General features: G+C 46.9%; 1 protein-coding gene across 1 annotated transcript in view; it reads left to right on the forward strand.

Moving 5' to 3' along the window:
• dnah12 (dynein, axonemal, heavy chain 12) overlaps positions 1–12,592 on the forward strand; it is a 429,714-nt gene that overhangs the window by 351,814 nt on the left and 65,308 nt on the right. The window contains exon 57 of the mRNA XM_086001602.1: positions 5,498–5,690. Within this exon, the coding sequence (XP_085857728.1) occupies positions 5,498–5,690 (193 nt within the window). The remainder of the gene's footprint in view (positions 1–5,497; positions 5,691–12,592) is intronic.

Here is a 12,592-nt window from a genome sequence, read left to right on the forward strand (position 1 = left end):
GACGAACTCAGGGGGAGGCTCACCTTCCAGCGAATCATTAAGAACTGCAACGTCTTGATTTTCACTGAGACTTGGCTTGATCCATCGATACCGGCTTCGGCCATTCAACCAGAGGGATTCAACATTCACCGGCTAGACCGAACAAAGGATTCGGGGAAGAATAGAGGGGGTGGAGTATGTTTCATGATCAACAACTCCTGGTGTTCCGACGTGGAACTACTTACATCTTCTTGTTCACCCGATCTCGAACACCTGATGATCAAATGCCGACCCTTCTACCTCCCGAGAGAGTTCTCATCCGTGATCATTACAGCGGTGTATATTTCACCACAGGCCGACGCAAATAGGGCACTAAATGAGCTGGATGGGACCATTAGCAGGCTTGAAACTTCCCATCCAGAGGCTGCATTCATCGTGGCTGGCGATTTCAACAAAGCCAATCTGAAGAAAGTACTGCCTAAGTACCATCAGCATATCACCTGCCCAACGCGAGCCAAGAACACACTAGATCACGTTTACACTCCGTTCCGGGATGGATACAAGGCCCTCCTCCGCCCTCCCTTCGGCAAATCAGATCACGACTCCATCCTGCTGCTACCCACCTATAGGCAAAAACTGAAACAGGAAAAGCCTGTGATGAGATCTCTACAACGCTGGTCGGATCAATCAGACGCTATGTTACAAGACTGTTTTGATTCCACTGACTGGGATATGTTCCGGAATGCCTCGGACAATGACATCAACACATATACAGATTCAGTCATTAGTCTCATAAACAAGTGTATAGACGACGTTGTTCCGAGGATTGTTGTACGAACATTTCCCAACCAGAAACCATGGGTAAATGGCGATATCCGTGCTATGTTAAAAGCACGGTCCATTGCATTCAATTCTGGGGACATGGATGAGTACAAGAAATCAAGGTACGACCTCAGAAAAACCATCAAAAATGCAAAAAGACAATACACGGACAAAGTGGAGTCACACTATCATAGCTCAGATTTGCGAAGGATGTGGAGTGGATTACAATCTATTACGGACTACAAAGGGAAACCCAGCTGTGTCATGCCCAGTAATGCCTCTCTCCTGGACGAACTTAACAATTTTTATGCCCGGTTTGAGGCCAACAACAACTGGCCTGTTACAAGGGCGCCCGCGGCTCAGGACGACTGGGTCTTCTCAATCTCCGTGGTTGACGTGAGTAAGACTTTTAAGAGAGTGAACACCCACAAAGCATCCGGTCCAGATGGAATTCCTGGGCGTGTCCTTAGAGCATGCGCTGACCAGCTGGCAGCCGTGTTTACGGATATATTCAACCGTTCACTGTACCAGTCTGTAGTCCCCACCCGCTTCAAGATGACGTCGGTTATTCCAGTCCCCAAAAAAACAAAAGTAACCTGTTTAAGCGACTACCGCCCCATAGCACTCACTTCTGTCATCATGAAGTGCTTTGAGAGGCTGGTCAAAACCTACATCAATTCCTTACTACCTGACACACTGGACCCACTCCAATTTGCCTACTGCCCAAACAGATCTAGGGATGATGCCATCGCCACTGTACTGCATACTGCCTTATCACACCTGGATAAGAGGAACACCTATGTGAGAATGTTGTTAATTGATTATAGTTCAGCATTCAATACCATTATCCCCTCCAAGCTTGTCAACAAGCTCAGTGAGCTAGGACTTGACACCTCCCTATGCAACTGGATTATGGACTTCCTGACGGGCAGACCCCAGGTGGTGAAAATAGGCAGTCATACCTCCTCCACACTGATCCTGAACACAGGAGCTCACCAGGGTTGTGTGCTCAGCCCCCTTCTGTACTCCCTGTTTACTCACGATTGCGTGGCCATGCACAACTCCAACTCCATCATCAAGTTTGCTGATGACACTACCGTTGTAGGCCTGATCACAGATGGCGATGAGACACGCTACAGGGAGGAGGTAAGAGCCCTAGCAGAATGGTGCAAGTACAACAACCTCTCCCTCAACATCAGCAAAACAAAGGAGATGATCGTGGACTACAGGAAGCGGCAGGGGGAGGGACACACCCCAATCTACATCGAAGGGGCTGAGGTGGAGAGGGTTAGCAGCTTCAAATTCCTGGGTGTATTCATTACGGAGGACTTAACGTGGTCCAATCACATCGACGTTGTAACCAAGAAGGCATGCCAATGCCTGTTCTTCCTCAGGAGACTGAAGAAATTTGGAATGGCCCCCCAGATTCTCACCAACTTCTACCGGTGCACCATCGAGAGTATCCTGTCCGGCTGCATCACTACCTGGTATGGCAACTGCACCGCCACAGACCGCAAGGCTCTACAGATGGTGGTGAAAGCTGCACAACACACTATAGGAATTAAACTACCTGCTGTGCAGGATATCTACCCCGAGAGGTGCCGGGGGAAGGCCCTGAGAATCATCAAAGACGCGAGCCACCCCAGCCACAACCTCTTCACCCTGCTCCCGTCTGGTAAGAGATATCGAAGCATACGGTCTCGTACCAGCAGGTTTCGAAACAGCTTCTACCCCCAGGCCATGACTCATGAACGAATAATTTATTATTATTTATTACTGTTATTTTATTTATTATTACTGTATTTCTATTAGTATTTTTATCATTGCTATGCCATATTTATTCCAATGTTGGGAGGACTTGTAAAAATCAACATTTCATTGTGCAGTACACACGTTTGCTGCATATATGACAAATAAAATTGAATTGAATTGAATTGATAAATGTGAGGTTATCCACTTTGGTGGCAAAAACAGGAAGGCAGATTATTATTTGAATGGCAATAGATTGGGAGAAGGGGAAGTGTAAAGAGACCTGGGTGTTCTTGTGCACCAGTCGCTGAAGGTAAGCATGCAGATGCAGCAGGCGGTTAAGAAGGCAAATAGTATGTTGGCCTTCGTAGCAAGAGGGTTCGAGTACAGGAACAAGGATGTCTTGCTGCAGTTGTACAGGGCCTTGGTGAGACCGCACCTTGAGTATTGTGTGCAGTTTTGGTCGCCTTACCTGAGGAAGGACGTTCTTGCCATGGAAGGAGTGCAGCGAAGATTCACCAGGCTGATACCTGGGATGGCAGGAATGACGTATGAGGAGAGACTGTGTCGATTGGGCTTATACTCACTGGAGTTTAGAAGATTGAGAGGGGATCTCATCAAAACCTATAAAATTCTGTCAGGCCTGGACAGACTAGATGCAGGAAGGATGTTTCCGATGACCGGGGAGTAGAGAACCAGGGGTCATAGTCTAAGGATAAGGGGTAAGCCATTTAGGACTGAAATGAGGAGGAATTTCTTCACCCAGAGAGTGGCGAACCTGTGGAATTCTCTGCCACAGAGGGCGGTGGAGGCCAGTTCATTAAATATATTCAAGAAGGAGTTGGATATATTTCATAAAGCTAAAGGGATCAAGGGATATGGGGAGAAGGCAGGGACAGGGTACTGAATTTGGATGATCAGCCATGATCTCATTGAATGGCAGAGCAGGCTCGAAGGGCCAAATGGCCTACTCCTGCTCCTATCTTCTATGTTTCTATTTTAGGCCCAACCTGCTCAACCTTTCTTCATAAGTCAACCCCTTCATCTCAGGAATCAACCTTGTGAACCTTCTCTGAACTGCCTCCAATGCAAGTATATCCCTCCTTAAATAAGGAGACGAAAACTGTACACAGTGCTCAAGGTGTGGTCTCACCAACGCCCTATACAGTTGTAACAGGATTTCCCTGCTTTTATACTCCAACCCCTTTGCAATAAAGGCCAACATTCCATTTGCCTTCCTGATTACTTGCTGTACCTGCATGTTAACTGTTTGTGTTTCATGGGAGCCACTGCTTCACTACACCACATGACTCAAATACACTTGAGCAGCTGTACATATTAGTTAATAAGAAACTTGCAGTTGATAAAAGGCACTTAAGTTCTTGTATTTTTCATTTATTGAAATTTTTGTATTAATTTTTTTTGAACAATAGTCTGTTGGTGCAATCTGCTACCAGATTTGTTGCTTTTTTGAATTTTCCAATGATTTAATCCAGTTATAACAATATTCAAACAATATAATACAACACAATAATTAAACCTGTGATCATAGGGAACGAGGTTACTGTTTATTGTTAGCAGTGTGGTTGTGCATTATCAGTCATGCCATCATTTTGAATTTTTAAATGACTTTATAAACTCTTTAATATTTTACAATCAATGTGTCAGCCATGCCTCAGTTGTAGTACTCTCAGCTCTGGGTCCAATCCATGCTCCAGAGATTTGGGCTCATAATCTAGGCTTAAATTTGAGTGCAGAACTGAGGGAGTGCTGCACTGTTGGAGGTATTGGGGGTGATTTTCATTCAGAAGTCGGGAAGGAGGCGAGACTACAACTTTCGGGGTTGTAGTCCCGCCTCCATCGAGATGCGGCCAATCCACGTGATTTTAACTTGATTGACCTTGTTGAGCCCGCCCAGCGGGCTCAGCAGGCCAATTAGGGGCCACCCGGCAACAGGTGACATCATAGACTGAAATTTCATCTGTCAAGACGTTTTGACAGATGAAATATCAGTGTTTCACAGCTGTTTGAAGCTGTCAAACATGGCAGTCTTACTTCTAACATGAGTCCTTCTACACAGACTCAGTTAGAAATCTCACCGGCACAGAAAGCTGCAGGCTGTCACTTTTGACAGTTCGCAGCCGTTCTGCTTTCTGTGGCGGTTAGATGATGGACTCCCGAAACCTAGAGGAAGGAAGGCTAAAAAGGTACACACTTCAGACACACCAAACACACTTACCTTTCCACTCATGCACGCATCACTCACCTGAACACCGACATCTCGACCCCTCCAAGTCCTTCAACCCGACGGCCCGACTCCTCTAACTTGGCGTGGTTTGGAGCCGTCGGGAATCCCACACTTCAAGCTTTAAAATAGGGATTAGGCTAAAAACTGCCTGTTAACTACCTGTTAACAGACAGTTAATTGGCACTAATCCCTTCCCGCCTCGGGTAGGCAGGTCCCAGTGCGGGGCGGGTTGGGGGCGGGATGATGTCGGGACCCCTGAATTCGGGACTTTAACCACCCGCACGCCTCCAATCCCGACTCCACGGGTCAATGAAAATCGACCCCATTGTCTTTTGGATAAGACTTAAACCAAGGCCCTATCTGTCCTCTCAGGTGGATGTAAAAGATCCCATTGCACTATTTAAAGAAGAAGAGGGAACTTCTGGCCAAAATTTATTCTCAATCAACATCATCTAAAACAGATATCTGCTCATTTATCTAATTTCTGTTTGTCGGACATTGCTGTGCACATATTGACTTCTGTGTTACCCTACATTACAATGGTGACACTTCAAAAGTACTTTATTGACTTTGATATGCATGGGGAAAATGGATTACCTCATTATCCCCCACATTGAACACCATTTGCCACAGTTTTGCCCACTCACATTCTGAGGTTGTGAAAAGTGCTATATAAATGTTTTCAATTTGTTTGACCAGACCTGAGCTGGAGGAAGAGCGGAATGCACTGATCCTGCAGTCTGCATCCAATAAGAAACAGCTGAAGGAAATTGAAGATAAAATCCTTGAAACCCTTGAGGGCTCTGAAGGAAACATTCTGGAAGATGAGAGTGCCATTAAAGTCCTGGACTCTGCTAAAATTATGTCTAATGAGATTAGTAAGAAACAGCAGGTAAGAATCTGACAAAGAAGTGTGTGTTTTAGAGTTCTCAATAATTATATTCAGTGCATATGTTTTATAATCGCTCTAACTAGGATTTTTTTTTTAAGAAACCTGTTTGCCTCTTGTGAATTTTGTACCGGGCTCTATTGCATTACGGGTTATTTTGGTGGGCTATTTAACAGCTGTTTAGAGTTGGGGAGAAAATCATAGCATATCAACATGTGGCATTTTTAATTGATCATATTGATAAGTTGCATCAGTTGGCATCTAAGTGCAGCCGACTACCTTAATTGGGAAATGGTGCCAAGCACAGTATAATATAATTACGGGGGAATAAAATTAATGAGGAAATCTAATATAGCAAGGTCAGATTCCCAGGTAAATAATTTTCAAGGTGAAAACTAAATAAAACTAAAGTAAGACACTGGCCTTTGGTAATTTTACACAGAAGTACTCAGTTCAAAGTAAACCCACACTTAAATCTGATTTGATGAAGCACTCGTTCCGAATGTCTGTTTTCCTGATTAAATGTTGCTGTGCATAGGAACAGGAGTAGGCCATTCAGCCCCTTGAGCTTGTTCTGCCACTCAATTAGATCTGTCCCTCAACTCCATTTACCTTCCTTTGCTTCATATCCCTTGATACCCTTACCTAACAAAAATATATCATCTCTTTTGGGGGAGAGAATTACATATTTCCACTACCCTGTGTGTGGAAAAAGTGCTTCCTGATTTCACTCCTGATGTCCTAGCTCTAATTTTAAGATTGTGCCCACTTATTCTGGATTCCCCACCAGAGGAAATAGCTTCTCAGTATCTACTGTCACAAGCTTAAGTAGACCCAGGACCCAGTGATCAATTAGACACGCAGACTAGAGCTTAAAACAAGTGAGGTTTATTCACCCATGGCAGTTGTGTCTTTAAGTGCAGTGACCAACAAGTCAGTAACAGGGATTTTTTTCCAGCCTACACCTTCTCACTCTTAGCTCATTCCTCTCTCCAACTGAACTATTTTCTTGCCTTTTATCCTTACAGGCTGGGAGTTGTTCCTGATTAAGGTCAACAATTTCTTAAGGCTCTATTAAATATATCAATGCCTTGGTCATCTGACACATTTTAGATAACTTCTTAAAGTTGTACCCCTATCATGGATACAGAGCTCTCAAAATCCTATGGCTAAGGTATCGTTCCTCTCACACTCTGTTACGTTACTCAATTTATTGATATCTTCCTGCAGTCTACAGCTTCCTTCTTCAGTATCAACCACACAGCTGATTTTAGTATCATCTGCAAACTTCTTAATCATACCCCCTATATTCAAGTTTAGGGACCTAGTACTGAGCCCTGCGGAACCCCACTGGAAACAGCCTTCCAGTCACAAAAACACCCATCAACCATTACCCTCTGCTTCCTGCCTCTGAGCCAGTTTTGAATCCAACTTGACACTTTACCCTGGATCCCATGGGCTTTTAACTTCGTGACCAGTCTGCCATGTGGAACTTTATCAAAAGCCTTGCTAAAGTCCATATACACTACATCAAACACACTACCCTTTAGTTTATATTGCCTCTCCTCATTCTTCCTAACAAAATGTATTACTTCACACTTCTCTGTGTTAAATTGCATCTGCCATGTGTAAAACCAGTCCTCCTAAAGTCTGTTACTTTCCTCCTCATTGTTTACTACATTTCTGAGTTTTGTGTCATCTGCAAACTTTGAAATTATTCCCTCTATACCCAAGTCAAGGTCATTAATATATATCAATAAGAGCAGTGGTCCTAATACCAACCTCTGGGGAACTCCACTGTATACTTCCCTCCAGTCTGAAAACAACCGTTCACCACTATTCTCTGCTTTCTGTCCCTTAGCCAATTTCATATCCACACTGTCAGTGTCCCTTTAATCCCATGGGCTTTAAGTTTGCTAACAATTCTGTTATGTGGTATTTTATCAAATGCCCTTTGAAAGTCCATATACACATCAACCACACTACCCTTATCAACCCTCTGTTACTTCGTCAAAGAACTCAATCATGTTCGTCAAACATGACTTTCCTTTCGCAAATTTATGCTGACTTATATTTATTAGACTCTACTTTTCTAAGTGCCAATTAATTTTGTGCCAGATTATTGTCTCTAAAAGTTTCCCCACCACCACAGTTAGGCTGACTGACCTTTAATTGCCAGGTTTATCCCTCTCCCCTTTTTTGAACAGGGGTATAACATTTGCAATTCTCCAGTCCTCCACAGCTAAGGATGATTAGAAGATTGTGGCCAGAGCCTCCCCAATTTACACCCTTACTTCCCCTCATCAACCTAGGATGGATCCCATCTGGACCAGGTGACTTTTCTACTTTGAGTACTGCCAACCTTTTAAGTACCTCCTCTTTATCTATTTTTACCCTATCCAATATCGCTACTACCTCCTCCTTTACTGCTACATTTGGCAGCATCCTCTTCTCTCATGAAGACCGATGCAAAGTATTCATTTAGTACCTCAGGTATACCCTCGGCCTCCACAAGAAGATCTTTTTTGTCACCAATCAGACCCACCTTTCCTTTGACTACCCTTTGACTATTTATATTTTTATAAAAGACTTTTGAATTCCCTTTTATATTAGCTGCTAATCTATTCTTATGCTCTCTTTTTGCCCCTCTTATTCCCTTTTTTAGATCTCCTCTGTACTTTCTGTATTCAGCTTGCTTCTCTACTGTATTACGAACCTTATATTTGTCATAAGTCTACTTCTTCTGTTTATTTTAATCTCTGTATCTTTAGTCTTCCAGGAAGCTCTAGCTATGGATGTCCTTCCTTTCCTCTCATGGGAATGTGTCTATCCTGTACCCAAACTATCTCCTCCTTGAAGGCCTCCCATTGTTCAGTTACTGTTTTGCCTACCAATTTTTGATTCCAATCCACCTGGGCAAGATCCCTTTTCAACTAATTGAAATAAGCCCAGCTCCAGTTAAGTATTTTTACACTTGATTGTTCCTTGTCCTTTTCCATAACTATTCTAAACCTGATGATATTATGATCACTTTTCCCCAAATGTCCTCCCACTGAAACATGCCCCCACTTCATTCCCCAGAACTAGATGCAGCATGGCTTCCTTCCTCATTAGGCTGGAGACATACTGATCAAGAAAGTTTTCTTGTACACATTTCGGGAATTCCTCCCCCTCTTTACCCTTTACACTGTTACAATCCCAGTCTATCTTGGGATAATTAAAATCCCCCATTATCACTACGTTATAGTTCTTGCATCTTTCTGTAATTTGCCTGCAAATTTGGTCCTCTATCTCCTTCCCACTATTTGATGGCCTATAGTGTATCATCTTTTTCTTAGGCAGTCCCTCGGAACTGAGGATGACTTGCTTCCACATTAAAAATGAGTTTGCAGGTGATTGATGAGTCCAATGCAGGACCTACAGTCTCTATCACAGGTGGGGCACATGGTGATTGACGGGGCGGGTGGGTGGGGTGCTTGGGTTGACGTGCGCTCCTTGCGCTGCCTGCGCTTGGCTTCCGCTTGCTCCCGGCAAAGAGACTCGAGGTGTTCGGCGCCTTCCCGGATGCTTCTCCTCCACTTTGTGTGGTCTTGGGCCAGGGATTCCCAGGTGTCGATGGGGTGTTACACTTTTTCAAGGAGGCTTTGAGGGTGTCCTTGAAGCGTTTCCTCTGCCCATCTGTGGCTCTCTTGCCGTGCCGGAGCTCCGAGTAGAGCACTTGTTTTGGGAGTCTCGAATCGGGCATGCGGACAATGTGACTCATCCATCGGAGCTGATAGAGCGTGGTCAGAGCTTCGATGCTGGGGATGTTGGCCTGAGCAAGAACACTGACGTTGGTGCGCCTATCCTGCCAATGGATTTGCAGGATCTTGCGGAGGCAGCATTGGTGGTACCTCTCCAGTGCTTTGAGGTGCCTGCTGATGCGCCTCAATAACTTCAAGGCTCAAAGTTAACTGGATAAAACTAGGCTTTTATTAGCAAAGAAAGATGCCTGTGTCTTCACCTAGCATTCTGTTGTTCTGCTGCAAGACAAGCCTGGGCTTGTCTTAAGTAGGGCCAGGTATGGGCGGAGCCGACACACCCAATGGGGAGAAAGGGGGCGGTGCACTATATACAATACAAGGTAAAAACACAGGAGCAGGCAATACAATATATGTAGTTAAATACAGAGTCTGATGAATGACATATTTCATCACATTCACCCCTTCTACAGATTTAGTCTGTCCAGGGGTGTGATAGTCCTCTGTGACCGACGTAACAGTTGCGGTGCCGCGGGTGCCGGCTGGGTGTCCCAGGTGACCTCCTGGGTCTCTGCCGGGGGCGCTACCGGGGTTGTTGAAGGAGTAGGTGGTGGGGGTACCGTTGGCTGGTGTTCTTCCGGGGGTGATGAAAGAATAGTGGGTGGAGTGGGTGGGTAATAGTTGTTGTGGTTGTTGTTGTTGTTGTAGTCGTTGTTGCTGTTGTTACCGGCTGGGGCGAGGTCTTTTATGGACACAGTGTCCTCCCGTCCGTCGGCGTGTCGGACATACGCATATTGTGGGTTGGCGTGGAGCAGGTGCACTGGCTCCACGAGAGGGTCCGTCTTGTGGCCCCTCACATGCTTCCGCAAAAGTACCGGACCTGGGGTGGAGAGCCATGATGGTATGGATACGCCTGAGGTGGATTTCCGGGGAAACTCAAACATTAGCTCATGAGGTGTGGCATTAGTGGCGGTACACAATAGTGACTGTATTGAGTGGAGCACATCTGGGAGGACTTCCTGCCAGCGGGAGATAGGGAGGCCCTTGGTCCTTAGAGTTAGAGTGACTGCCCTCCATACTGTCCCGTTCTCTCGCTCCACCTGACCGTTACCCCGGGGGTTGTAGCTGGTGGTACGGCTCGTGGCAATCCCCTTGGACAGCATGTACTGGCGTAGCTCTTCACTCATGAAGGACGCCCCCCTATCCGTGTGGATATAGCTTGGCATACCAAACAGGCAGAACAGGCTGTTGAGGCATTTAATGACCGTGGCGCTGGTCATGTCTGGGCAGGGGAAGGCGAATGGGAAACGGGAGTATTCGTCCACAATGTTCAGGAAGTAAACATTGCGGTCGACGGATGGGAGGGGGCCCTTGAAATCTAAGCTAAGCCGCTCAAAGGGCCGTGTAGCTTTGATTAGGTGGGCTCTATCAGGGCGGTAGAACCGAAGCTTGCACTCAGCGCAAGTGCGGCAGTTCCTGGTCAGAGACCGAACTTCCTCAATCGAGTAGGGTAAGTTGCGGGACTTTATGAAGTGGAACAGCCGTGTGACCCCTGGGTGGCAGAGGTCGTTGTGGAGGGTCTGTAGCCGATCCCCGGTGGCGTTGGCACACATCCCTCGTGAGAGGGCGTCGGGGGATTCGTTAAGGGCCCCGGCCGGTATATGATGTCGTACTCGAAGGTGGAGAGCTCGATCCGCCACCTAAGAATATCATTTTTAATCTTCCCCCTCTGTTTATTATTGAACATAAACGCTACCGACCGCTGGTCGGTAAGTAGGGTGAAGCGTTTGCCGGCTAGGTAGTGCCGCCAGTGGCGCACTGCCTCCACAATGGCTTGGGCCTCCTTTTCCACGGAGGAGTGTCTGATCTCGGGCCCCTGGAGGGTCCTCGAGAAGAAAGCTACGGGCTGTTGCTGCATTCAATAATGCGCTCCCTCAGGAGCCTGTCTACCTCGGTCACGATAAACCCAGCTGTACCTCCTGCTTTTGGTCGCTATTGGCCAGCAGTTAGGGGTAAGGTTCGCGAATAGCGAAGGCGGCTTTACCTTCAGGGTAGCCAGACCGCACACTGTGAGGGGCGGCTGGGTCCCACCGAAATTGAGCGTGATGCTTTGGTGGTGGCACTGAAAATCCAAGCCCAAGATCACGCTCACACATAAATCCTTCATAATTAACAGTTTAAAATTATTATATACAGTGCCTTTAACAGACAATCGTACCGCGCAGTAACCCGCAATAGTCGATATCTGGGTTTTGTCGGCCATAGAGATCGTGCCCTGAGTAGGGACTATAGTTAGAGAGAGTCGTTGTACCAGACCAGGGTGAATGAAGCTCTCCGTGCTCCCGCTGTCAATTAAACATTTAACCTTGCACCCGTTTACCTCGATGTCCACCATCGATTTGGATAGTGGGTGCGGTCTGGACTGGTCCACTGTGATCGACGCCACTGTAGGGCCCTGATCGGGACAAGATGGTGAGCCACACGAGGCCGGGTAAGATGGCGTCCACGATGTCTGCTCGCGAGATGGCGGACCCCACGAGGTCGGACAAGATGGCGTCCAAGATGGCCGCTCCCACGGCGCGCACGCGGCGGTGGCGGGTTTGCCTGCGGGGTTCCCTCTGCACACCTTCCCAAAGTGCCCCTTCTTACCGCACTTACAGCAGGTGGTGCCTTTCGCCGGGCACAGGTTCCTGGTGTGCTTCGGCTGCCCGCAGAAGTAGCATTTGGGGCCCCGATGCGTCGCGGCGGTCGTAGGGCTTCTGGGGGGAGAGCAGGGCCCCGATGGTGTTGGGCTACCGGGCGGGGAAGATGTCTTCCAACATGGCGGCGCCCTTGGTGCGTACGAGGCGGCGTGGGCCGCGCGGCCTGAAGAGCAGGAGTCAGAGTTCTTCTGAGCCACATCCAGCGATCGCGCTGTGTCCACAGCCTGTGTCAGATCTAGGCCCGTTTTCTCTAGCAGTCTCTGCCGGATGTAATTAGAGCTAAGGCCTGCGATAAAGGTGTGGTAAACCACTTTTATCGTTCACTATCGTTACACTATGGTTATCACTGTTTACACTGTTGTATCACTACACGAGGTCGCCTCTTGTCACGCTGTTATACCTGGGCTGACCACTGCTGACTCCGCCCATGGCTCCACCTACTTGCCCAGGTATAAAGGTGGTC

This window comes from Somniosus microcephalus, chromosome 11 (genome assembly GCF_052327205.1).
Source record: "Somniosus microcephalus isolate GS21.2 chromosome 11, FLI_Smic_1.0, whole genome shotgun sequence".
Classification (NCBI taxonomy): Eukaryota; Metazoa; Chordata; class Chondrichthyes; order Squaliformes; family Somniosidae; genus Somniosus; species Somniosus microcephalus.